The sequence below is a fragment of the Naegleria lovaniensis genome, assembly GCF_003324165.1.
Source record: "Naegleria lovaniensis strain ATCC 30569 chromosome Unknown tig060, whole genome shotgun sequence".
Lineage (NCBI taxonomy): Eukaryota > Heterolobosea > Eutetramitea > Acrasida > Naegleriidae > Naegleria > Naegleria lovaniensis.
The window spans coordinates 1-25,880 of NW_025407882.1; the positions used below are offsets into that span (position 1 = coordinate 1).

General features: G+C 36.8%; 13 protein-coding genes across 13 annotated transcripts; 8 read left to right on the top strand and 5 right to left on the bottom strand.

Annotated features, from left to right (window-relative positions):
- Nucleotides 1–38: 38 nt before the first annotated feature.
- Nucleotides 39–3,044, top strand: C9374_012811 (uncharacterized protein; the record flags this gene model as incomplete). The annotated part of the gene is made up of 1 exon (XM_044688619.1): nucleotides 39–3,044. The coding sequence occupies one exon, from the start codon at nucleotides 39–41 to the stop codon at nucleotides 3,042–3,044; it is 3,006 nt and encodes a 1,001-aa protein (XP_044542253.1).
- Nucleotides 3,045–3,136: 92 nt separating this feature from the next.
- On the top strand, nucleotides 3,137–4,933 carry C9374_012812 (uncharacterized protein; the record flags this gene model as incomplete). The annotated part of the gene is made up of 1 exon (XM_044688620.1): nucleotides 3,137–4,933. One exon carries the CDS (start codon nucleotides 3,137–3,139, stop codon nucleotides 4,931–4,933), a length of 1,797 nt encoding a protein of 598 aa, XP_044542254.1.
- Nucleotides 4,934–5,347: 414 nt separating this feature from the next.
- On the top strand, nucleotides 5,348–6,595 carry C9374_012813 (uncharacterized protein; the record flags this gene model as incomplete). The annotated part of the gene is made up of 1 exon (XM_044688621.1): nucleotides 5,348–6,595. One exon carries the CDS (start codon nucleotides 5,348–5,350, stop codon nucleotides 6,593–6,595), a length of 1,248 nt encoding a protein of 415 aa, XP_044542255.1.
- A 412-nt stretch (nucleotides 6,596–7,007) lies between these two features.
- On the top strand, nucleotides 7,008–7,653 carry C9374_012814 (uncharacterized protein; the record flags this gene model as incomplete). Its single annotated transcript, XM_044688622.1, has 2 exons — nucleotides 7,008–7,072; nucleotides 7,173–7,653. The coding sequence occupies 2 exons, from the start codon at nucleotides 7,008–7,010 to the stop codon at nucleotides 7,651–7,653; spliced, it is 546 nt and encodes a 181-aa protein (XP_044542256.1).
- A 257-nt stretch (nucleotides 7,654–7,910) lies between these two features.
- C9374_012815 (uncharacterized protein) lies at nucleotides 7,911–9,293 on the bottom strand (the record flags this gene model as incomplete). Its single annotated transcript, XM_044688623.1, has 1 exon — nucleotides 7,911–9,293. The coding sequence occupies one exon, from the start codon at nucleotides 9,291–9,293 to the stop codon at nucleotides 7,911–7,913; it is 1,383 nt and encodes a 460-aa protein (XP_044542257.1).
- A 250-nt stretch (nucleotides 9,294–9,543) lies between these two features.
- On the top strand, nucleotides 9,544–11,571 carry C9374_012816 (uncharacterized protein; the record flags this gene model as incomplete). The annotated part of the gene is made up of 1 exon (XM_044688624.1): nucleotides 9,544–11,571. One exon carries the CDS (start codon nucleotides 9,544–9,546, stop codon nucleotides 11,569–11,571), a length of 2,028 nt encoding a protein of 675 aa, XP_044542258.1.
- Nucleotides 11,572–12,386: 815 nt separating this feature from the next.
- Nucleotides 12,387–14,191, bottom strand: C9374_012817 (uncharacterized protein; the record flags this gene model as incomplete). Its single annotated transcript, XM_044688625.1, has 3 exons — nucleotides 12,387–12,917; nucleotides 13,019–13,113; nucleotides 13,201–14,191. 3 exons carry the CDS (start codon nucleotides 14,189–14,191, stop codon nucleotides 12,387–12,389), a joined length of 1,617 nt encoding a protein of 538 aa, XP_044542259.1.
- Nucleotides 14,192–14,371: 180 nt separating this feature from the next.
- On the top strand, nucleotides 14,372–15,558 carry C9374_012818 (uncharacterized protein; the record flags this gene model as incomplete). The annotated part of the gene is made up of 2 exons (XM_044688627.1): nucleotides 14,372–14,950; nucleotides 15,025–15,558. The coding sequence occupies 2 exons, from the start codon at nucleotides 14,372–14,374 to the stop codon at nucleotides 15,556–15,558; spliced, it is 1,113 nt and encodes a 370-aa protein (XP_044542260.1).
- Nucleotides 15,559–15,823: 265 nt separating this feature from the next.
- On the top strand, nucleotides 15,824–16,804 carry C9374_012819 (uncharacterized protein; the record flags this gene model as incomplete). Its single annotated transcript, XM_044688628.1, has 2 exons — nucleotides 15,824–15,971; nucleotides 16,086–16,804. 2 exons carry the CDS (start codon nucleotides 15,824–15,826, stop codon nucleotides 16,802–16,804), a joined length of 867 nt encoding a protein of 288 aa, XP_044542261.1.
- A 328-nt stretch (nucleotides 16,805–17,132) lies between these two features.
- Nucleotides 17,133–19,627, top strand: C9374_012820 (uncharacterized protein; the record flags this gene model as incomplete). The annotated part of the gene is made up of 4 exons (XM_044688629.1): nucleotides 17,133–18,693; nucleotides 18,777–19,163; nucleotides 19,257–19,424; nucleotides 19,494–19,627. The coding sequence occupies 4 exons, from the start codon at nucleotides 17,133–17,135 to the stop codon at nucleotides 19,625–19,627; spliced, it is 2,250 nt and encodes a 749-aa protein (XP_044542262.1).
- A 146-nt stretch (nucleotides 19,628–19,773) lies between these two features.
- On the bottom strand, nucleotides 19,774–20,934 carry C9374_012821 (uncharacterized protein; the record flags this gene model as incomplete). Its single annotated transcript, XM_044688630.1, has 3 exons — nucleotides 19,774–20,123; nucleotides 20,198–20,515; nucleotides 20,631–20,934. The coding sequence occupies 3 exons, from the start codon at nucleotides 20,932–20,934 to the stop codon at nucleotides 19,774–19,776; spliced, it is 972 nt and encodes a 323-aa protein (XP_044542263.1).
- Nucleotides 20,935–21,301: 367 nt separating this feature from the next.
- Nucleotides 21,302–24,522, bottom strand: C9374_012822 (uncharacterized protein; the record flags this gene model as incomplete). The annotated part of the gene is made up of 4 exons (XM_044688631.1): nucleotides 21,302–23,539; nucleotides 23,611–24,115; nucleotides 24,178–24,323; nucleotides 24,493–24,522. The coding sequence occupies 4 exons, from the start codon at nucleotides 24,520–24,522 to the stop codon at nucleotides 21,302–21,304; spliced, it is 2,919 nt and encodes a 972-aa protein (XP_044542264.1).
- An 85-nt stretch (nucleotides 24,523–24,607) lies between these two features.
- Nucleotides 24,608–25,874, bottom strand: C9374_012823 (uncharacterized protein; the record flags this gene model as incomplete). The annotated part of the gene is made up of 4 exons (XM_044688632.1): nucleotides 24,608–24,991; nucleotides 25,074–25,343; nucleotides 25,470–25,562; nucleotides 25,755–25,874. 4 exons carry the CDS (start codon nucleotides 25,872–25,874, stop codon nucleotides 24,608–24,610), a joined length of 867 nt encoding a protein of 288 aa, XP_044542265.1.
- Between the last annotated feature and the right edge of the window lie 6 nt (nucleotides 25,875–25,880).

Below are 25,880 nucleotides of genomic sequence, written 5' to 3' on the forward strand. Positions count from 1 at the left end.
GTGCTGAGTTGTCAAAAAGGACCATCATCTTCCAAAAAATGGGACAACAGAGTAGCAGTATAAGCCACAGTCATCATCGGCATAAACGGCACGGTATTCATGACACAGAAGATCCTCTCTCTAGACGTCAAACCGTAGCAACTGATGACCTTTCTTCGGAAAGTGAAGACGTCATGACCACAACGACGACCACAGTTTCCTCTTCTCTTCCTTCCAATAATCATCTCTTCTCAAGAATTCATCGTCAAGATCATCGTCATCAACAACAACAACCACACCAGCAGCCGCATGGATCCATGTTTCAGAGCATGACCTCTCGACCCTCTCCGAATCATTACGCAACGACCACAACAGATCCAAAGAAGAAGAACAAGACCATGAAGAAGGAATCCCCGCGAAATTTTACGGTAACACAGAAAAATAATGAAACAACGACGAGTGGGGCTGGAGCTGATACGACGAGGATGAAGGAAGAGGTTGTTTCCGATCGTGGAGGAGGAGGACAACAACCACAACAACGGCGTGGAAGTAATCATCATGCTGCAAAACATTATTCGATCGGGATTGGAAATGCTATTCATTTAAGATTAAAACAGAAAATTGATGAACATGATGATGATGAGGCTTGTGATCATCATGGTGAAAATCTAGAGGATGATCATTTGGAAATGATGATCATGACTGAAGAGGATATTGATGAATTTGATGATGATTTCAATCCCATGAATGATAATAATAATAATATGAATAATAACAATAATACGGATTTGAGGAATTATAGTGTTTTCACAACAACATCAACGAACAGCAACGCGACAATGAATGAAGCGGGCAAACGTAGCGAATCTGCAGTTACACATTTACCATCCGATGATGATTTTGAGAGCTTTCATGGAGCACTGCCATCATCGGCGGCAGTACTGACCCAACCACCAAAACAACAACCTTCAAATGGATCGAGTAATAGAAATCATGTACACTCGGGTCAATATCATCATCACAGAAGATCTTCCTCCATTGATTATTCTGCTATTGGAACGACAAATGTTTCTTCGCATGGAAATCATTATCAATCAAAACTAAAGAATACTGTAGAAACGACGACATGCTCTTCGACAGGTTCACTAAATGTTGCAAGTTCTGATCGTGTGGCAGCAGCTTCAATTTCACCTCCACACCACGCTTCAGAATTGATTTCAACATCTCTCGTTCATGAAATGACATTTGTGGAGGAAGAAATGGATCCAAAAGAAGAACGATTGTGGAGCGAAAATGATGACGAAATTTCTGAGCTATGGAATGCAATACCAAAGTCTTATCATGCAGGAATTAACCGAGTTTATTTAAAATTGAAAAATAGATTTAAGAATGATATTGACATCACGGATCAACAAATGAGACAAATGGCATGTGACTTGGGATTTCCAAACTTTTTCTACGAATACATGTTTGCTCGTTTGGAGCCAACAGTTTTTGGCTTGTTACACGAGGAATATGTGTTAAAAAAGAAAAAGAATAGAAAGAACATGCGAATGGAACGGTATGCTAATAAGCCTAATTTTCCTCCATCAAACAGTGGAGATTCCCAAGAAGACAAGAAATCTCCATCAGCAACACCTACCAATACGACCACCATTCCTATTACCTCCAAAAACTCACCACAACAACAACGAATTGTAGAATACAAGACCCTATCATCATCCCCGGTGTTACCTAGAACAGAATTATTGAATCGATTATTTAACGATGCTGACGAAGTGGAAACAAAGAAACCTGAAACTGTGCGATTACTCTCGTCATTTGATGAGTATATTAACGTGAACCAAGATATGAAATTTGAGAAGGCGATTAAGGTGAAATTAATTATAACAGAAGTGGGAAAGAGTCCAGGTAGAATTCGAACAGCTGCTTCACCTTTAATGAGTCGCTTAAAAGTGTTCGATCAATTTGGATGGTTTCACACCAGTTTTTCAATTGGAAATCTTCGCTTTGATTGGACCAATAGTGGCTATTGTTCAGTCACTACTGTAAAATCGGCCACGTCTCTTCTCGCCATAACATGTCGAGAAATTTGGAGCCTCAGAGAACTTGAGGGAATTTTAAAATTGCTCTCTATTGAAATTTCTAGATGGAATCGAAATTTTACCTATACAAATCTTAAAGGAAGTGTTGAGAAAGAAACTGGAAGTTGTCAAACGTTCACTGTAGAAATGATGAAAGCTATTGGTGTTGCCGATTTAACCTTTGTTGGAAATAACAGTATTCATAATTTTTTGAGAGACCTATTACAGAGAGGAAATCCAATCACAAAATTCTCAATCAACGAGGCATTTCGAGAGAAATATTTCAAGCTGATTGATGCAAAAATTGAGCAAGTCAAAATTCAAAATGTTGTCACTTCTTCGGAATTATTGCTGAGCCATATGCCTATCATTGCAAGTTATTCGACGCCAACAACCAGCAATGATAGCACGGAGGCAAGCTCTGACAATTCGTCAGATCCAACCTTACAATCATTTATTCAAAAACAACAGGTTCATTTCGAAGCTAAAAAACAAAAAGTGGCCGAAATCAAGCGCTGGGAACATTTCCAATCCTACTATTTTGGAGTCAACAAGAAGTATATCATTTTTACAACACACCGAGAGTTGGATGGTTTTGTACATTGTTTGAAAGAGCTCGACGAAAACTTCAAAAACACTCAAGAGTATGGACTTTTGAACGCATTCGATAGAGGATTTTGGTTGAGATATTCGAATTCTGTGTCCATCATGCAACGAATTCAACAACGAAAGAAACAACGAGAGACGGTTCGCTCAAAATTAGGATTCACCGATCCACTTGCTCTCACTAAAGAAGAACAGGAAGAATATGTTCGAATCAAGCGAGATTTAGAAATTTGTCAGCCATTGGTCACAGGTAATGATTTTAATTGTGCCTTTGGAGATCCAGTTTCAAGTCGATCCTTATTCATTCCAAGTACAAAACGATCAGATGTTCTAGATATTCAACAAGATATCCAAATAGGTTCATTAAAGCTGTGAAATGTGTCACAGTGATTACATCGATAAATCTCAAAGAAAAGTTATCAAACAAAGTGGTTTAACTCAAGTTCCAAGTTTCAAATTTTAAAAAAATGCATCAAGCAGCACAGCCTTGCCTTTTCAATGAATTCAATGAACAGCATCGGGATGTTCCGAGGAGCAGGCTCACAACTACGAGTAGCGAAGAAACTCAACTAACAAAAACAAACCCAATGAACGCAATGAACAACCATACGCAAGATGCCACGGAATCAGCGGATTCAATGAAACACCATGAGGATCATCAGACTCTTTCACAACAAAAGAAAAAAAGAAAACAAGTAGAAATGGTGTTCATGAATCAATCCGTCATTTACAACGCGGAAGGTAAAAAACAAAGAAATAAGACTATCTATTCTTTGGATCATCCGAAGGTATTGGAACGAAAAGATCAAATATTACCTTTCAAAGTTTCAGTGGGTCAAACGGTTCATGTCAGTCTTCGAGAATATAAATCAGAGAAGAATATTTCTCATTTTGATAAGATTACAGTCGAGCACTTGGGTTATACCAATGTAAATAATATGGACGCTTCTAAAACTACTGCCATTGACTTTGTCAATGTTGTGGCATTTAAGAGAAAATCAAACGATTCGAGAATATTGTGGATTTATGAACAAGTTCTGTTGGATCAAATAGAGGGTACGACCTTGCTGAATTGTTCATCTCTGAAAAGAAAATTAGATTCCATGAACGAGAGCGATGATGAGGCAACGAGTGAGGATCGCATGAGTGCACGAAGCAGTAATCATGACGAAGAATCAACATACTCATCTCATAATTTGCAAGTCATGGCTGCCAATCCACTATCGTCGCTATTGATGTCAAACCATCAACAGCAACAACAGATGTGCATGCATCAAGAAGAATATGGTAAAAAGACCAAGGTTGAATCACAACCTGGTCATGTGAATTTACTTTCGATAGATCCCGAAGACGCTCCTGCCAAAAAACCAACCCTATTCCAACTTTCGATTCAAATTTCAGAAAGTCAGCCCTATCACTTATTTCATCCTCTAATCAAACAATTTTCCATCGATTTCATTGCACTTCATGAGAATGTAGCATTTCAAGCTGGAGTCATTAACGTTCAGCCAGTTTTTTCATATGAAAATATGGCCAATAATACAATAATGACCAAAGATTTTATAATTTATGGCAAGACGCCTCTGATCAACAACTATGATAATATTAACACGTTCGTCAAGCTCACCATCGACAATCAAATATTTTTCACACGACAGGATCAGAGCTATTTGAATTTCTACTTCTATGGAGAGGATAAAAGAATGAAGAGCGTTCAAATTATTCAAAATCCAAACAAGACATCGGAAGGCCAACAACACTCCTCTGCCACAACTACACAATCAAGCAGCAATCGTGCACATCAAGAAAATCCAACTGTGAATGACCTTGTGCTTTTTGAATTTGATGGAAATGAATTTTTATTTGAGAGCGACTTGAATCATTGCAACAGCTGCTTGTTAATGTATGATAGATTTGAGAGACTTTCACGACAAGTGGGCTGTGAAGAAGCTGTTAAAACTCTACTTCACATTCAGGATGCTTTTGGATTTACTCTTGTCATGCATTTTGCAGCAAGAGACATGGCAGACGAGCTCAAACTTTGTATCGATTGGAAGGCCAATATCCATCAAAAAGACATGATGGGAAGAAATGCAATGTTTTGGGCGTCACATTTCAAAGCAGAGAATGCTCATGCATTGTTAGCCAAGCACATTGAGCGACAGAATGCCCAGAGAGATGTCAACCAAATCGTTCTCTCAAACCAAATTCGACGTGGACTCTACACTGCATCATCACGAATGGAGAAGCATATGAAATTTTAAAGAACATGTGGTGAATGACTCTTGTTGAAAATTCCATTGTTTTTTAACTTATTTCTAAGGGTTATGACAATCAGATTAGCTTATTATTTGACCACCTCATTGAAATCATTTAAAAATATGACTTGATGATTGCTCGGATTCCTATTCAACGTGGTCCTTGGGGCAGAAGGATTGTTAGAAACAATGATTGGATGATCATGATGAATGATTTTTCAGAGAACACGTGTTGCTTGGATGTAGTAAATTCAATCTTTGAACTTTTTGGCTGTGTAATCCACGTATTTTCACGCTTAATATTCTTTTCATTTGTACGTACAAATGATCTTGTTTTTCCTTGAAGCAATAATAAGATTGGGACGATGAAAGAATTATATTCCGGCTCCAATCAAAAGAACGAATCAATGATCAAAAAATATGAATCATCGATTAGCCTCTCAACTACCTCATCTCGTTCGTTTCAATTTTCCTCCACTCAAGTATGCTTTTGCTTATGGCTCAGCAGTGTTCAAGCAAAAAGGACATGAAAAATTCCATGATGATTTTGAAAAGATGGTTTCACAGGAAGGAGAAGCAAGAATACCATCGGAACCAGTCAATCTAGCACTACGGGATCGGAAAAAGTTAATGGTAGATTTGGTGTTTGTGGTTTCAGATTCCTATGAATGGCATAAACAAAATTTATTGCTAAATCCCGAACATTATTCATGGCTGATGAGAGTGGTGGGTCCTAAAATGATAACATTATTGCAAGAACGATTTGGAGCAAAAATATATTATAATACAATGGTAGAATTGAAGGAGAGTCATAGTACAACATCTCCATATTTATTTAAATATGGAGTCATTAAGGCACAAGATTTGATTGATGATTTGAATAATTGGGAGACGCTGTATGTCTCTGGAAGGTTGCAAAAACCAACATTTGAAATTGATGTGTCTAATCCGTTATCAAGAACACAAAAAACCTCAGAACAAGCTCAACATGCCACGAATTCTTCTCTGCCTACCCAAACATCTCCTTACACTCTACAAAAGGTCATTGATTGGCATGCTGAGATTGTAAAAGCACAAGAAATTAATTTGGAACATGCATTATTTGTTGCTTTGAAAATGATGGTGAATGATTTAAAGAACTCCAACACACTGTCACCAGAGAGTGGTGATCAATACATTAGAATTAATTTATTCGATTTATTTGTGAGAATTGCTTCAATTTCATATCAAGGAGATGTCCGCATGAAAATTAAAGGAGCAGAAAATGCAAATAAGGTGATGAATATTGTTACCACCAATTACGAACTATTCATCAAACTATACAAACCCATTTTTGACAGGAATGGTATGGATATTAAGAAGGAGGCGGAACATACGTCGTCGAGCGACCACTCTTCAAGCTACATTCAAATCTCACCTCAACAAATCAAGAATGTCATTGAACAGAAACCACTCCCATCTACAGTGAGCAAAACGATTGATTCGAAACACGTGTCATCAAACTCTGCCTCATCCAAGATCACCAATGAACAATTAGAAAATGCAATCTCACACATTGTCCATCGCTCCAGCACCTCTCAAACTCTCAAAGGCATTCTTTCTGCAGGTTTCACAAAGAGCATCATGTACGTATGGGAGAAGATCAAGAAGGGAATGCAAAAGCATTAAAAGCCAGTCCTTCTTTCCGTTTTTTCATCCAAAGAATGACATGTTTACAGTTGTAGTTGAACAGGACAAACGGAGCGACACATTGGTAAAAAGGAATTGACTACTCGGAAAGAAAAGTTTTGAAATGAATACCACCACCCTCACACTCCAACGAATCTTATTGTAACGCTCTCTCATTACAATGTTACCCAAAGATCAGCACCAATCAATAACGCCACATGAAAGTTCATGCCACCGAAAACGCCTTTGTAAAATCGAACCGGAAGCTCTTGAGTCACAGAGAAAGAGCGAAGGTGACAAGTTTGAACCCCAGACCCGTCTCGAGACTCAAATTCCGCACTGCCTGCTGTCAATTCACTTTCATACAAACAAAAAAATCATTTCACACTATTCAACAAATCACAACAACAAAATGATCACCGTCCCACACGTCGTCAATCTCAATCTCACTGGTCAATGGAGAGAAAACGGAGGAAGGTATGTTCTTTGATCATTTCTTGGTTGTTGTTTAATAATATTTACATGTTGTGAATGGATCATTACATTTATTCATCTCTACTCCGCACATGATGATCAGAATTTGGCACTGCACTCAAAATGGTCATCATTTCACTTGGACTCAAGAAGGTACTGGTCGTGTTGCCACTGGTATTGCTGTCCCAAAGGTCAACTCCGCTGAATTTGCTGTTGTCTTGACTTTTGACAACACTGTTCATTGGTTGTTGAAGCCATCTCCAGATCACAATCAATTGCACGGACCAAGTGACACTTTCACTAGAGTGTATCCACTCGTTGCTGAAGCTCCATTCGGTGGTTATCAAGAAAAGAGTGGTAAGGTTTGGCAAGTGACTGCATCAGGCCCAACTTCATTCGTTCTCCACAATCAACAAGATGGAAGAAATGCTGATGGTTTCTTTGCAAGAGATCACTCCACTGGAACTTACACTGTCTTTATCAACTTCCATAACAATGGACAAGATCACTTGTTGAAGATTGTTACTAACACTTTGGCTTCTTTGCCATTGAGCAATGGTGATGTCTTTACCAAGATTTATTAATCATTTTGAAATTGTTGTTGACGCAATTGTTTTGATGGATCATCATCATGATCATTTTAAATTATGTGTGAAAGGTTGCGGATGATCAGCACTGGATGTGAAAATAAAGTTTTCGTTTCACACAACAATTATTGTTCAAGTCGGAATTAGTTTGTCAAACATATTAACTCCAACCACTTAATCGAGCGATCCAGTTTCACAAAAGCCATTGAACGACAGTAAGCACCGATTGATCCGAATGTAAAGGGTTTGCTTATTTATTTGAATGTGACAGCTTTGGCTTTCACTGACTTTTTGCTTTTGGTTTCATAAGTTCGAGAACTGATATTGCTTCGTTGCTGAACGTTGGCACACCACATGGCATTCACGACCTTACTGCCCACTTGTTGATATCGATCATGGCTTGTCATTTCTTCCAAACATTCTCTCAAGTCGCGAATGAGAGCTTGGCAAAATGATTCTTGATTCGAAGGACTTGTTTGAATTTGACCAATGACATTTCCTAATAAATTTCGGGCATTTTCCAAACCATTGTTATCTGCAAAGTGACGAGCTTGCTTTAAGGCTTCGGCTGCAGCAATTCTATTTCTTTGAATGTCAATAAGTGTAAGAGCAAAATTGTTTTCAATAGTACTATTCTTGGTTTGTTCACTTCTTGACACATAAGTTTCGCAAACCAGACTCTCCTTGTCTGCTTTCTCAACATTGTAATATTCAAGAGTGACGGTCACCAATTCTTGTTTCTCAATTGGAAATCGCAACATTGGAAGTTGCATTTCAAATAATATATCACGTTGTTCCTCTGCATAAATATCACCAAGCTTGACAAGAATTTCCTTGTTAGGTTCAACAACTTGCTGCTTATATCCTCCCTCATTGAGAATGGCTCCTTTCAAAATGACTCCATTATCTCCTGTACATTGAATTTTCAATACAATATTTTGAGCAAACACTGTTAACAATCCTCCCAAACAATCTGAAAATGCTTGAGGAATTTCGTCATCTTTCTTAATATAATAATACAAGCCTCCACCCGATTGACTGAGCGCAACCAAACAATTCGATGAATGTTCTTCACCAAATCCAAAAGTAAATAATGAACTTGAACTCTTTACAATACACTTCTCAACCATTTGTACCAATTTCTCTTGTGCCATAATTCCCTTTGTTGGCAAACCATCCGTAAAGAGTAAAATAGAGGAAATGGTTGCCTTTTGTGATCGTTGGGACATGATATCAAAGGCTTCCAACAAGGCACCAGAAATATTCGTACATGAACCAGCCTTGATGGATGCAACGGCATGTTGAGCCAAAGTCTTTCCAGCCTTATCCATCTGTGTGAGTTGCAAACAAGTATTTACATGGCTATCAAATTCAATAATACAAATCCGATCATGAGGTTTCATTTGATCAATCATGAATCGGAGAGAGGTTTTCACGAGTTCTAATTTTGATCCTTCCATAGATCCACTCTTATCAATCACGCAACAGAGATCAATGGGAGCCCGTGATTGAAATTCTTGGCTTTCAAAGGCTGGAGCGCTAATACTGGCCATTCCGATCATACTGGCACCTGGATCTGAGAATTTTACTTGATCATATTCAAGCTTACAGACGAGAGAAAGAGGTGGAATGTACATGATGAAATTGGTTAGGTATTGAATGAAATTGATTAATCAATGAATGTGTGATGATTTTGTTGAATTTTTTTTTAGACTTTTTCTTTGAATGCGAAACGTGTGAAGAGGGAACCAACGAGGGGGAACTTGGAACAAGTGGTTGTGGCATCATTATTTTCACAAGGATGAGGTCAACGTTCTCAAATGAGAAAGGGTGAAGAAAACCCTGCTTGGTTTTCATGAAATGTTCATTGTAAACCACGAGAAAAAAATGTCCAAACGTTCAAACTGTGAATTTCGTCATGATTCAAGAACTGAGTACGACGAGGATTCATCACACGATCATTTAGAAGAACATCCTAATGATGAGAATTTTGAAATCTCTCGTGAAAAGAAGAAGAGATTGATTCATCATTCAGAACCACAGGATTCAATCATCACTCCGATCGATCAAAATGTAGTTACTTCCTGGGATGATGCCATCGGACAATTATTTGTTCAATTGCCTTGCGAAATTATGTTCAATATTTATAAATTTTTATCAGTGCAAGATCGTGCTGTGAAAGGCTTGCTCTATATTTCGAAAAATATTACACTCCAAATGTTGAATATAAATTCTATTATGAGTGAAGACGATTTAGATAGCGATGAAACTCTACGTGATGAAAGAATTTCATGTGATTCTTGTGAATATTATCGATTAATGGTGTTTTTACATCATAGAAAAGTCATTGAAGATATTACAGATTATGCCACGAATAGAATCATTTATTTAAAGTGTTACGAAAATTTCAATACGACATATAACAATGTGACCAACGAATGGCATCGATTGAAGTACAGTGAAAAGGTTCGAGAGTTAGGGAAAGAAAAGAGCATGTTTCGTTATTTGATTCAGAACGAGCCAGGACTGTACAGCTCTTCCCAAATTAGATTCAAGTTGATAAAGGCCATTCGTACCATGAACAACCTATTTCCAGGATGGCTTACCACGTATTTACAATGTGATGTGAAGGATGATCAAAAATTAGATGAGATCATGCAATCGAATATCAATTTAAGAAATTTACGAAACGTTCTTGCGTGTAGTCGGAGAGTGGCAATTCCAGTGGTTTCACTTGATTCCTCACTCGACGAAGACGTGCGCCTAGAAAAAACAAAACGTGAGGTAATAGAAATACTCTTCGAGAAACAAATAAGAAAAAGAGCAAAAAAACAAAGAAATTGGAAACATGTATTGACTCTTTTCTTAAAAACTCGAACAGTTAAAACACAAATCAAAGAAAAGTTACGCACTCTGGCCAAGAAAGTGTTGAACGCTGAACTGTTCACTGGTGTGAAAGGAAGAGGAGCTGTACATTGGGATAGATCGTTAACAAAGCACAACATTGATTTAAATTCGAAAGAGATTGTCGAAAAACAATTTAACTTTCCAAAGGACTTCAAAGAAACAGTTGAGAAAGTTATGCAATTATTGAACACACTAGACAGCAAATCGAGACATTTCTTTATGTTTCGACGAGATTATGCCATTGGAAAAAATAGACATGCTAGCCAATGTTATCGATATTTACAACAAAATGCTGGACGTAACCATACTGTAAAATCAGTATCGAATGGTTTTGTATCTCTTTATCCAAGGTTAATTTATCTTGTCAAGACCATATTTGCGAACTCGGAATATCAATCACCCTTCTACAAACAAATATCCATGACCACCACACGTAGCAATGGTCGACATTTCAGATCATGCATGAACTCATCTTTGGAACAACAAACGTTTTCTGAAGTTTGGAATATGGACATCATACACCCCAACTCGATGATGGACTTTCTGAATGACTTGACTGAATTTTTTGTGAACCATTGGAAGGAATTTTGTTCTGAAATATATTCCAGTGGAGTGCTAACACAAGTCATAGATACAGATCGATTTGTGGTGGATTTTTTCGTGGATGGTTCCTTCACATGTTTCAGAAACATCTTTCTCATTCATCAATGCTCATGGGAGGAACATTTAAAAATTTTCCAGAAATTAATTCTCTCAAAATATCATTCAGAATTTGACAAATATGGAAAGGTACTTGTAGAGATTATTGAAAATGAAAACGACAATAACACTACGAGAGAGCTAATTCAAACTCTAAAAACAATACCATCACCAAGAAGGAAATATACTAGTGGAAAATTACGAATTTTTGACAAGTATTATCATGTCAAAGAAGATTCAAGCGAAGATTACTTTCCTCCGATATTTCATCGTCGTGGACGTGGTCGTGGAAGAGGTGGATATTACTAGTAGTACTTGGAAGTAACTCTGTTCTTATCAATGTGGACATTAATTTAATATGAATTTCAAGCTTAGTGGATAGATGAAGGAGAATGATCGATGGTTCATTAATTCTTCGTAATAATCTTTGGGCCAATGGGAAATGCCAATTTCTTCTTTCAATTCATAGAAACGCCTTTTCACGGTGGAGACACTGCATCCTAGTAAGAGGGATGCATGTTGTTGAGTGTGACGGAGAACGGAGAGGAGTTCTTGTTTTGAGATGGAAGAAGAGGATCTTTTTCTTTTGGTTGTTTTGAAACAGTGAACAGAAAATTGTGTTTGCGTTCGCTTTGGAACGCCCAAGGATGGTCGAGAGCGAACGAGTTTTGGATGGGCAGATGTGTTTGATGGTTTGTTGGATGTGGTGTTACGCTTGATAATTGAGTTGGATGTGCAAAAGGACTCTGCGGTTCTGGGAGGCGCCTGTGTTGTGACGTTTTGCTGTATAATTGGATTTGAAAGGATTGGCCTGTATGGATGAGTAATGTATTCAGTGAAAGGTGCTGCTCTCGTGAGTGACATGATTGAGATGCACAAAGGTTCTTTTTCGACTTTGTTTTATTGGAAAAGAGATAAGCATATTTTGGAAAATAAAATATTGATATTAAAGGTTCTTATGTCTGATTATCGCGTCATGGCACCTGGAATGACAGATCGAGATGGACATGCCACATCTCTACAGGCATTTTGTCATCTTTGTATTCATGTCTCGTTTTGACATTTAATAAATAAAAGTTTATAAATTGTCAATTCGTACTTCCACTTTTGTAATTTCACATCGTTTACTTTCTTGCACGTTGTTGCAAGAATTCAATAACAGCACGAGTTGGTCTTCCAGTATAACCGACCTTGGTCTTGGTGACAGCAGCAATATCAAGGTGAGCCCATTGTTTCACCTTAGAGAAGTCAACAAATTCACTAAGGAAGGTAGCAGCTGTGCAAGAACCTCCTGGTCTACCACCAATATTGTTATAATCGGATACATCGGATTTCATTTGTTCCAAATAATCTTCTCTAAAGATTGGTAATCTCCACAAATAATCGCTGGTTTGGAAGCTTGCCTTTTCCAATTCCTCGACCAATGGCGTTGAATTACTGAAAACTGCTGCAGTCACATGGCTGAGTGCAATAATGACAGCACCTGTTAAGGTTGCCATGTCAATGAGAGTTTGTGGCTTTTTATCGCTCAAATAGCACAAACCATCAGCTAAAATTAAACGGCCTTCAGCATCAGTATTGTCAACCTCAATGGTCTTACCGTTCATGGCAGTGACGACATCACCAGGTTTGGTTGCGATTCCACTTGGCATGTTCTGTTATAATGTCAGAACGATGTACACAATGCGAAAGTGTGTTTCATTGTAACAAGACAGTCATCATAACAAATGATTCATATGAAAAAAAAACAACTCACCTCACAGAGCATTGCAACAGTAATAATATTGAGTGGAAGATCCAATTCCAAAGCTGCCAAAGTAGAGCAGATGGCACATGATGAACCACCCATGTCTATGATAATTCATCATCAATAATCATTGGAAAAATTTCACAACATTATGTGTCATAAACGAGAAAAATTTTGTACACACAACTTACCTCCCTTCATTTCCTTCATTCCTTCACCTGGCTTCAATGAGATGCCTCCACTGTCAAAAGTAATACCTTTACCAAGGAGAGCAATTTCAAATTCATCCTCCTTCTTGGACTTGTCATTGACATAGATCAATTCCAAAACTCTTGCTGGAGCTTCTGTTCCTGCTGTCACACTCAAGAATGAACCCATTCCCTTTTGCTTGGCCCAATCTTCATCATAGACATTGATCTTGAACTTGCTAGAGACAGCTTCAGGTGAGGCAAACAACGTAAATTTTTCAACCTTCAACTTAATCAACTCGGTATACTTGATAGGTGTCAAGTAATTGGCAGGCAATTCAATCAAGTATCGTGAGAACAATTGATATGCACCGGTAACAGTACCAGTCTTGAAATCCTTCTCGTTCTGTTCTCCCAATCCAGGAACAAGCTTGATCGAGTTCAAGAGGAATCCGTCCTTTCCAAAGATTGGTTGCAAGAACTTTTCATAATTCAAATCAAACTTCCAAGCACCCAAAGCAGCACCCTCAGCAACAGCTTGAGCATGATCTTGGAAATCGTCAAAATAGAAAACAACATTCTCGTCCTTCTTTTCCTTCTTCAAAGATTCGACGATTTTAGTGATTTCTGCTCGGACGCTCTTTCCAACTTGAACAAACTCTGCATCACCAACAGCTTGAGCACTGTATTGAGTAATAACACCCATAGCAACAGGATTCTCTTCTGGCTTTTGTTCCTTCTTGGCCAATCCAACAAAAACAACTCTCTGAATGGAATCTCTCAAAGCAAAGCCTTGTTCAAAAACATCATCAACCGAATTGAAAAGAGAAACATCTACTGATCTTGTCTGTCCGACCCATGAATTTCCTTGCAAGAATTTATTGCTTTGGAATTTGGAAGCAATCATACGTTGTGCTGATCTTGAAAGCTTACCGTCCGTGCCAAAGACACCGACAATTAGAACATTGAATGGAGTGGAAGAGGAAGTGGACATTTTTTTTTTTGCGTGTGTGAGAATCTTGTTGATGCAATAGCTTTGAAAAGATTTTTAATTGAAAGAACTAAAGAGGACTCTCTTGAGTCGTTCGATTGTAACAAAGTTGTCCAATAATAATTATTGATGGGGACGGTTCAAGCGTGAAATCGAATATTGATCTTTCAATTTTTAAAAAAAATGATACAATATGACCATTCTTCAGATGTGAGTGTGGCTCGGATGATATTTGTAGATTTGATTCAATGGTCAGAGTATGACCAAGAAGATTCACACATTTTCAAGTTTTATAAAAAGATGTCTTCTCGGAGATGTTCTTTTTCATTTGAATTTAAACCAGTGGGACAATTGTTACAGGAAGATGAATATTCGTCGTTTTCAATGCATAATAATAATTTTATGAATAATCATGATGATGAAAACAATTTTCCTCATTTTCGTGGGCCTTCTGATATCAAAATTTGTCATAATCACTCTCTGATTATTGTGAGCGATTCCGAGAATAAGCGATTGATCTTTTTTGACTTGCATTTTAAAACGTATAAATTTAGCATGCGGTTACAGACAAATCCTCCTTGTTGTTTCGATATTGAGGAGAATTTTAATGGAAACGATTCAATCATTATGGCCTCTGTGAATCATTGTGTTTACAAATATCATTTGAAGCATGTACATACGTCTTTGAAGAATGTTCCTAACACATCTCCTTTTGAAAATAAGAGTGCCATTTTATTCAAGAAAGGCCAGCATGGATTTGTGGTAAACCGAATCAACCCAATACTGTCAAACATTTTCTTTCACCAAAAGCAATTGCTGTACTTTCAAAAAACAAGGGACATTATTTTAGAAAATTATTGGGCGGACCCAATACTTTGTATCCACTGAAAAAAGACGACTCCTTAATATTTGTCTTGGATGATGGGAATGGCAGAATTCGAATACTGAACTCAAGAGATGGAATGATATTAAGAAGCATTTCATTGATGGACAATATTTCAGTCAATTTTGATCGAGTGAGCTTAACTTTTTCAAATGAAAGATGTATTGTGAGTGGTCGAAATCAATTTTTAATGGCCATTGAATTGGATGATTCTTTCTTTACCTCTGTGAACAGTATTAAGCAATCTATGGATACGATGAGCCCAGTTTCGGCCATGTGTGAAATGAAAAACTCTCAAATTATCTTGCTACGAGAATATAATGATACCAATCGTTTGACACAAATGGATACCACACATTGCGAAATCATTGCTGACAAGCACTTTAAACCTTGGAACTGGTCACATTCGGTTCGTGCCATGTGTTTCAACGAGTTCACAGGAGAATTATTCATTCTCACCAACAAGAATGTTGATATTTACAAATAATGAACTTGATTTGAAGATGTATAATAATAATATGGCACGTTGGGTTATTATACGGCTTTATTAATCAATTTGTGTATGGAAAGAATTAAGGTTCGATTCAACAACAACAAACAAAAAAATGAAGCCAATTCCTTTTCGATCATCGTCGGCTCGATGGTCGGTTATTTTCCTTCTTCTTGTTTGTTCATTCACGATCATGATTTCATTGGGAAAAGCGGCCGTGTTGTTGGAGGAGAATCTTAATAATATAAACGATCGGATCGCAATGCCTGCACCTGTTCCTGCTTCTCCTCTCTTTCCGAATTCTGAATTGGATCCGAAGAAGGATCAAATCACGAACACATTGGAGAAATTGGATTCTGTTGTTGTTACGACTCTGAATGGATATTCTCAAACAGTTTCTGGTTCTGTGAGTATGTATTTATGGAATGATATGACTCGTGTGTGTTTGATTAAGAAAATATTCATGATTATATCATGTGTCAATGATCATCATGAACGATTTGAAATCATCCCATCGTGAGTAGACAAAAATTCATGGAATTATTACAAAATTTCAATTCCGAGCAGAACTGCCATGACTCTTTCCTATACAAGCTATGACAGTATTACCGTTTACGTCAAAGAAGGATCTATTCCAAGCAGTTACGATTATGATTATATACTCTTGAGTCAATACTCTGTAAAAACCATTGTTTCAACGAGTTTAAATCAAACAACCACGTATTACATTGGTGTTGCAGGTGGCTACTCCTACTATACGTATTCCTCTTACACGTTATCCCTTACTTTGGATCAAGGAGCATTGGCCAATTGGGTCATTGGTGTGATCATTGGATCTGCAATTTTCAGCTTGTGTGTTGTGTTTATCATCATTTTGGTTCCAATTTTAATATGTTGTGGAGTTTGTGCAGCTGTGACTGGTAGCAATTCATCATCACAACCAAAGAATCACAACACAACAGTCACCACGTATCATGTCAAGACTCCAATTTTAACTCGTGTCTCTACTCCACCACCACCACAATATCATACCACCACTCAGGTCGTGACGCCACCACTACCACCACAAAATGATGCTATTTATTATAATGCCAACCTTAACAATAATTATTACAATCATACTCAAACTTCACAAAATTTACAACAACAACCTCCTTACCAAACTACTACTACTACTACTGAACATGATGTGATTTATAATCCTAACATGCCTTCACAAGCTGTGAATTATCATAAAATTTAAATATACTTTCAACTTGAACTATGAAATGCATGTTCATATTGATGAAGATTCGCACGGTCGTTCATAGCCACATGTCCTGTAGATGACAAGTTCAAATGAGGTAATCATCACAAATCAAGTGCGGATGAAATTTATCACCTATTAAAAATTCACTGAATCTGTTCAAGAGTGAGAGATCTCTTGTGCGCCGCAATGATCATCAGCGTGTGTCCAAAGCAATCATCATTCTACAACACCACTCGTTTCTAAAATTTCATCACTAGATCCACTTTAATCACTCCTCTTTAAATATTTATCAATATCTATTCAACACAAACACAAACACCAAATGAAATCAAAAACTCCTTCTTTCGACTTTTCCATTCTCACTTCTCCATCTGCAGACTATCATCATCATGATGATACACATGCTCCAAAAAAAAAGATTTTTGGTAATTGCATTGATATCATTTCCGTGAGAAGGAATCACACTCCGAAAGATCAAACTAGTCTTCATCATTCAGATTCATCCATAAATGGAAGTCAATCGATTCGATGTACACCATTCTTTGTTCGATTTCCCAAAAAACCAAAAACTAATCAAATGGTTGAAGTATTTGTCAAATCGTTTCATCCACAACATGACATGACGGCAGAAATGTATTGGAAATCGATTCAGGAAAATTCTTCGTTGCAGAATGAAGAAGTTTTGATTGCAACGATGGCACTTGAAGCTGGATTTCAAATTCCCTTTTTTGATCGATCCTTGTTTTCACAAAAGAAGGTTGCGGATTTGTTGATGGGAATGGATGAAGATGTGGAGAGTGCAGATCAAAGTGTGACGTCTTTGACAGGTGCTAAGGTGACATCTGGCATGACCTCAAAAGAGACTTGTTTGAAAGATTCCATTACGAGACAACAAGAATCGATTGCTTTATTGGAAAATGAAATTGCAGAACATGTTGAAGAATATGAATTGGATGATCATAAAGATCATGTGGATGCGTCCAAAGTAGATGTGTCAGCTGTCATTGAAAATATTAAGGAAGAATATGGATTGAATCAATCGAGTCATTCATTAGGAGGTTCATCCAATGCTTCATCAGCAGAAAAAGCCACTTCCTTTCATTGTCATGTCAATTCTGAAGAATTTGAATTGTTCAATTATGCTTCTGAAAGTGAAATGGAAGAATTTTACAAAAAATACAATTCTCTCAAAACTCCAAAAGAGAAAATGAAATTCTTAAAAGAATCCACAAAGAAACGACGTGATGACAAACTCGACATTGAAGAAAAGATGAGAAAACGAGAAATGTTAAAACAATTGGCAGGTGACATTGCCTTATCGATGGGAATTTCCAAATCTCGCTCCAAATCTTCGAATAGTCTTTCATCCATCTCTACTCCAACTTCACCAACCACTCCAGGAACTCCAATTTCTTCAGAATCTGATTCCGATCAAGAAAAGGAAGGAAAAACGAGTCGAATTCGAAAAAAGTTTTCACACTTGAAACAAAAATTCAAACGAACTCCATCCATGGCATCTTCTTCTCAACCATCCTCTCAGAATCAACAGAAACAACAACAACAAGCTACATTGAACACAAATTCAGAATCCTTTATGACCAATTCTGAAAATGAAAAATCTCCAAATACTCCTTCACGTCGAGAAAAATGGAAAGCTAAAATTTTACAAAGTATTCATGATGAATTGTTGTATCCTCATGATTGGTTTATTCCTTCTTCGTCACATCTTAAAACAATTGAGAAGGAATTGAAAAAATTTTATGATCGAGGAGAGACAAAATTGACATTAATATTCAAGACCAAAGCTGTAGAACAGAATAATACTTCACAAGTGTCATTGTTTGGAAATAATATTGCAAAGGTTGCTGGAGCCTCCAAGACCAGTAAGTTTTCAGATTTGAATTTTTTTTTAAATTTCTGTATTGTGGCATTTGACATAATCCAATAATTGTTATTTACTATCAAGACAAACCTGCTAAACAACAAATTGCAATTGGAAGACTCTATCTATGGAATGAAAATGATAAAATTGTAGTTTCTGACATTGACGGAACCATCACAAAAAGTGATGTTGGTGGACAAGTGGCATCTCGTGTTGGAAAGGATTATGTTCACAAAGATATTTGTCAAACCTATGCTGAAATCTCAAAAAGAGGTTACAAAATGTTATATTTAACAGCACGACCCATAACCATGAGTTCCACCACTCGACATTTTATTGAACGATTACGACAAGCAACGAATAATGGAAAGATTGTGAATTTACCTGAAGGTCCAGTGTTTACTGCGTATAATAGTGGAACCAATGCATTGTTGAGAGAAGTAATTTTGAAGCGTCCTGATACTTTTAAAGGTATGTGAAATTAGAGATTGGAATTTTTTTTGAATTTATGAAATTATTTGTGAAATTTTTTTGTGAATTTATGAAATTTATTTGTAAAATTAGTGTACATGTTGGATATTATTTTGAAAACATTTGTACCTGAATTGAATGAATTGAATGCTGAACAACGACAAGAAGTACTCAAAACCAAAACACCATTCTTCTCAGGATTTGGTAATCGTATTACAGATGACATTTCAATGGCTCAATTGGGAATTGCATTGGAAAGAAGTAAGTACATCATGGTTCAATTGTTTTGTAATGTTATTGCGTGTGATCGATTCATGTTCGTTTGTATAGTTTTTAGAATTAATCCAGCTGGAAAGATTATTATTGAAAAAACCAATCAGTGTTTCCAATTTCACACAGAATTACTTCCATCACTCGATTCATGGTTTCAACAAATCGCCCATAGTTTGAGCAACAAGAATTAATTTAGTTGACTGAAACAAGTAACAACATTGTAAAATAATCCAAATGACAAGTAAATCATCATTTTATTTATTTGTCCAATCCCTTATTCAGAACAAGTGCATTGGTGAGCGAGATCGATTTTCATAAAATCTCTCATTTTCGTGTGTTAAAACATGAACAATGTTTGAATCATGAACAACACCATCATCATCACTACAGCCATTGACATCCATGATTGTGTTCCGAAACGAATCGAACTCGTTGCAAAACTAGTCTCTGTAATATTTCCATAAGTAAATGTCGACAATCCATAGGCAGGATCATAGGCCTTCACTTCACAATTACAATTTCCAACTTGTTTTTTCCATGAAAAGAATTGAATAGCATCTCCAATCAATGCATGAACGGTTTGATTCAAAACAGCTCCATATTGTAAATTGACAGCGTAGAAAGGAACATAGGTCGCTGCAGTGAGAGTTTGTTTGACAAATGTGGCATAGGCAGTTCCATCATAGGCTGTTGTGAAAATTATTTCAAAGATTGGAAATAATAAGAATCAACGATCGTTACTGACGGAAATTGACACTTACCTCCAACGAGAATTCCAGTCTTGTTCAAAGAATAAACGTCTGGAATGGAAATATGAGCATCCTTTCCAGATCGAATCCAACCCTTCGAGGCGAAACCAAATCCACATTGAAAATGAACCACTTTAGCTCGATCAGCATTTGGTTGAGTATTTGCTGTCACAATGTCGCAATCTCCAGTACCGACTGCATTTTTCATGGTATCGAAAAAACCCAAAAGGGAAGTATTATATCTCTTCACTTCATTAATGTAATTCGTCTTGTAATGATTATTAATAATTTTGACAACACTTTCGGCCAATTTTGTTTTTGTTTCAAGCCCTATTAAATTTTTTTACAACAATTTCCATAAATGTACAAATAGTGCGCGCAAACAATCATTTCACACATGTTAAAATTGTTTGAGGGAAGCAACACAATTACTTCTACTACTTACATGGTGTGAGTGTTCCAATTTCAAAACAAGTCACAATCTTTGTTCGACCCATTTGTGCAAATGGATCTTTTGCTGGCCATTGCACTTTGGTAGCGCATTGAGGAACACCGAAAAACATGTTATCCGAGTAGAATTGAATCCAAGAATTGTCCACAACGAGTTCTTGGATGGCAGCATCGAAAGCAGCGGTAAAGTCCTTGTTCACAGAGATGAATTGTTGTTGTTGAGATGGAGTGGAGAGGAAGAGCAGCGCCATGAGAAGGCACACGGTGAATGAGGCGAGTGCGAGTGTGGGTGATGACATTTTGGTAACAAGTTGGTGAGAGGTTTTGTTTTTTTTGAAGGATGCTGTTGTTGAATTATGAAGACGTCGTCTTCATACAGTCATACTACGCTCTCGACAAATGTCAAGATGGAAAGCGAATATTCGGACATGAGCGAAATACGGCAAGACAATTGACATAGTCGACACGGACACAACCATTTCATCATAAAAAACATGTTTGGAAACCAGTAAAGGCATTTATCTCTTCTCAAAATGTCGACATGCCGAGCAGATCCGCCACAGGTCGACCAGACCAATTGCCAACACCATTTGTCGTTGTTCTTCAACACTCGTCAAAGGTATAAAGATCTATGAAATGAATGACTTCATTGGTCATTAACACGAATTACTTCTTCTTCTTGTTGGTTTCTTTTCGTGTCGAAGACGTTTTTTTAGTACTGCCACTACTACTTGCTTTCTCCTTCTTTTTATCTGCCTTTTCTCGTTTCTTTTCAAATGATTCTAACTTGTTAATACTCTTCATCTTGCTCACAAATTTATCAAGTTGAATATCATCTTCTTCGTCTTCATCACCCGAATTCAACTCTTCATCGTCCTTTTCAGAATGACTTGCCATGGCAGCAGTGACCTTATTGAATCCCTTGTGAACCTTATTGTATTGTTTGGTGAGTGCTGTTTTGGTTTTCGAGTCCACTTGTGAAAACCAATCCTTGTGAGTGTCAGAAACATTTTTACCTTTAAAGGTTGTCAATTCACACATAAATTCTAATTCATCTCTGGAAATTTGATATTCATCCATGGCTTCAATGGTTTCATCGACATTGTCTTTTCCTCCTTCTAATAATGGTGTTAATAAAGTTTTAGAGAGAAGAGGTAAATAATCCAACATTTCCTTAGTGTCTGCACTTGCTTTCAGAGAAGTTGATTTTTGAATGGCCCTTAATAGATTATAGTTCTTTGTGGTCGTACTTCCTTTACCTAAAACCATTGGGAATTGGAAATATCGATCATAGGCACGTAAGGATTGGAAAGATCCTCTCACAAAATAAGCTGGATATAAAGTACTGTAAAAGGCATGAGTATTCATATTTCCAAATTGCATATTTCTAAACATTTTCGCACCAACAACGTCTCCCATTGAGATGGAATCGGAAGAAAGAGCAATTCGATCCATTCGTTCCTTGTCTGAAACGCCAGAGGGTCGAATGTTAATGTAATTTTGTTCTACAAAAAGTGGCACTAGCATTGAATCGAAATGATAGTCCTCTAAGCGCTCATTGTAAGTTTTGTTGCTTGGAGCAAAGACATCTCGTACCACATCGAAAATTCCATCGGTAGTACTCGTTTTTGTCACGTCATTTTCTTTGGCATCCTTGTAAGCAATGTGATCTTTTGTACTGTATCTGTTAATCAATTGAAGATTATTTAACACACTTCGAATGTCGTTATTGAGAGATTCAACTAAATATTCCACTGCATTAAAGTCAATACTCAATTTCTCTTGTTTGCAAATTTCTAAAATTCGTTTTGCAATGGTTGCCTTGTTTGGTCGACTGAATTTTACATCCAAACAATTGGCAATGAGTGTTTTTAAATTTGGTTTGGATCTATCATTGGCAATGCAAATAATTGGAACACGTGTTTGCTTGATAATTTGAACGAGCTCTGCAACACCTCCTCGATCTCCGCTCGACATTCCATCCACTTCATCCATAATGAGAATGGTTTGCTTCTTCTTGTCGCTACTACTGCTTGTCTTGGGTTTTCCGAAAAAGTCCTTAATGCTTTTTGAAAGACAAATTTCCACAACTTCTTCTTTCATGGCCTTCTTCGATCGAGCATCACTGGCGTTCATTTCAATAATATGAGTAAATCCGGCCTCTCGCGCAACAATGGCAGCTGTGGTCGATTTACCAATTCCTGGAGGTCCTGAGAGGAAGGCAGCTCTCTTCCAATCGGATGATGCTGCTTTCTTTCTACCTTTTGTTTCAGCAGCCTTGTTACTTTCTTTTTCATAATTTTCATGCCAATTCTTGAGCCAATCTAAGAGTGTGTTAAATTCTTGCTTGTGACCAATAATTTGTTGTGAAGTGTCGGGTTTATATTTTTCAACCCAGAGTTGATCATTGTCACCGTTGCGTGCCTTAACCACTTCCTTAGAAACTTGCACAACACTACTGAGTGCATTGTCAGAAGTTTTAGGTTTGCTACTTTTTGTCACCTTTTCAGATTTCGCCCTTGGAGATGGCTTTGCATCTTGCATTGCAACATCTCCATCTTCATCATATTTTCCATCAGGATTTGATTTTCTGATCATTTCAAGAAAGTCATCCTCTGATATTTGTTTGGTTTTACATTCTCTTGCTTTCTTCATTTTACTTTCGCCAGGATCATCTCCCACAATAACATAATCAGTTTTTCCAGAAACATTGGTACGAACAAAACCTCCATATTGTTTGATAAGATCTTCCAATTCTTCTCTATCTAAGGATTCCATTTGACCTGTAATCACAAATGCCTTCTTTTCCAAAAACATGGGTTTTCCTTTTGGTACTTGTTTACATCCTGGATTTTTAGCTCGAGTTTTGTTTTCGTGAGCACTCTTGTCAAAAAAGCTCTTCTTCTTTGGTGTTTCAGAAGTATTTGATTTTTTCGTCGTGTCCTTAGTAGAATTCTTTTCTTCTTTTGCTCAACCTTTTTTTCTGGAGTAGGGACTGTCATCTTTCGTTTCTTGCTGGATGGAATTGTTTCTTCAATATCTTCATTAAAATCATCATCCTTATCATCGTCTTCATCGTCTTCATCATCGGCAATGACTTTGGACTTTTTTGTAGATTGTTTCGTTGGAGTGGTTTTTGCAGGTGATTTGGTTTTCTTTTCTGAATTCGAAGATGAGGTCTTGACAGGAGTAGAAGATTTCTTTTCTGGTGTCATTGCCTTACTTTGTGATCGAGTATTGGGTCTTGTTGGAGTTGTCGTTTTAGTTTCCTTTTTTTTTGAATCCAAATCACTATCTTCACTAAGTTCATGAGGTTGCACAGTTGTTGATGCTGCGGACTGTTTGGTCGATTTCTTGGTTGGAGTGGATTGTTGTTTGGTAGGTGTTGTTGTCTTGGAAAGTTTCACATCTTCTTCGTCGTCATCTGAAGATAATTCAAAATCAATGGAATTACTTTTGGAATCTCTCTTTCGCTTATTTCTATTAGTTATAATTTTGAAATAATAATTTTTGAAATAAATTCAATTCGATGGAATACTCACTTGGAATCTTCGGAAGAAGAAGTACTCTTAAGTTTGACACTCGGAGATGTTGATGATGATGAATTTGTGTTGTTGGTGTTGTTGCTACTGTCATTACTAGAACCTTTTTTCTTCAATGTAAAAAACGTCGTAATTTTAGCAGTACCCTACATTCATATGTAATTAATGATGTTGGTAAAATGATGATATTATTTCATCCACATAATTGATGATCATTGTAATGTTTGTTGTTCAACCAATGTTAAAATCATTACCGTTCCAATCAGCATCATTTTCAAATGAGCATTCAATGAATCCATCATCATAACAACCAACCTTTTCCTCTTCCTTCTTCTTTGGAGGCATTGTGTGTAAAAATTCAAACGTTACGAATATTTAAATATTTTTTATCAAAAGTTTATTTCAATGGCGGGATTGATTTTCTTCTATTCTATCGGACACTCGAGTTGGTGTGAATGAGTTTTCGTTTTTTGAATGGAGTTGTTGTTGGAGAGGTGGTTAATACGGGCGATGATGATTCTTGTCGCCCCGAACGAGCTGATAATGATTCTTCTTCTTCTGATCTGGATGTTGTTGATTCTTCCAGAACAGTTGCTTCATTGTTCGAATTTGCACTTGAACTTTCATAAGATTGGATTGAATCCATGATTGAGGTAGTGTTCATTAAACAAGATGAAACTGATTCTGTACTTGTTATTAAATTCACAAATGGCCAACATTGAATGGAAATGTCTGAAAAAGTCGAATGTAACACTAAACAACCATCATGTTCATTGGAAAGCCACAGAATGGAAACAAGTTTTTTCTTAAATCTCTTTAGGTCACAATTGTGTCGTTCCATTCATTTCCATATCATATCCAGTATATATTTGAATTTTCACAACTCGAATACTTACATTTTTTGATCTTTTTCTCACTTGATAATTGTCATAATTAAAATTTGCAATATAATCTGCCACTTGAACGTATCCTTTCGATCGTGCCACTTCTTCTGGAGTTTTCTCTTCCTCTCTTTCATGTACGGATAATAATGATTTCTTTCCATTATCAAGAACACTTTGTCGAATGCATTTATCAGCTCCATGTTTCAACAGAATTTTTGTAATTTTTAAATTTCCCCAAAAAGCAGCAGTGTTCAGAGCAGAAAGCTTAAATGTACCAAAAAACTATTTGTATGAATGGAATTTTCATATGAATCATTTTGTATTTACCCGAAACTGGAAATCAGTTGTGTGAAATTGATTTTGCAATCTTGTTAAAATTTGTGATCAAGACAACATTTTCTAGCTTACCTGTGTCGTTAAATTATTAACATTTGCTCCGTTTTGAATTAAATATTTAACAATTTCAACATGTCCTCGAGAACAAGCCCAATGCAGTGCATTCTTTCATCAAGCGTAAATTATGTGAAATTTAAAAACCAAAATATACATGCATCACACTTATTATGCTTACTTTCTACAAGATCAACCCATTCCGAAAGGGTAATAATTGAAAATATTTATGTTCATTACGAAAATATTAAAATCAATTTTTTAACTATTGTTCAAGGATTGGATCACCCGCTTCATACATACTCCCATTAATCCATAGCAATCAATGTTAGTAATTTTCTGTTCTTCCCAGCATTGTTTCATTCGTGCAAGATCTCCGATCTGAGCAAAATACACAAATTGATATTCTGGTGATTCTTTCATTTTTTC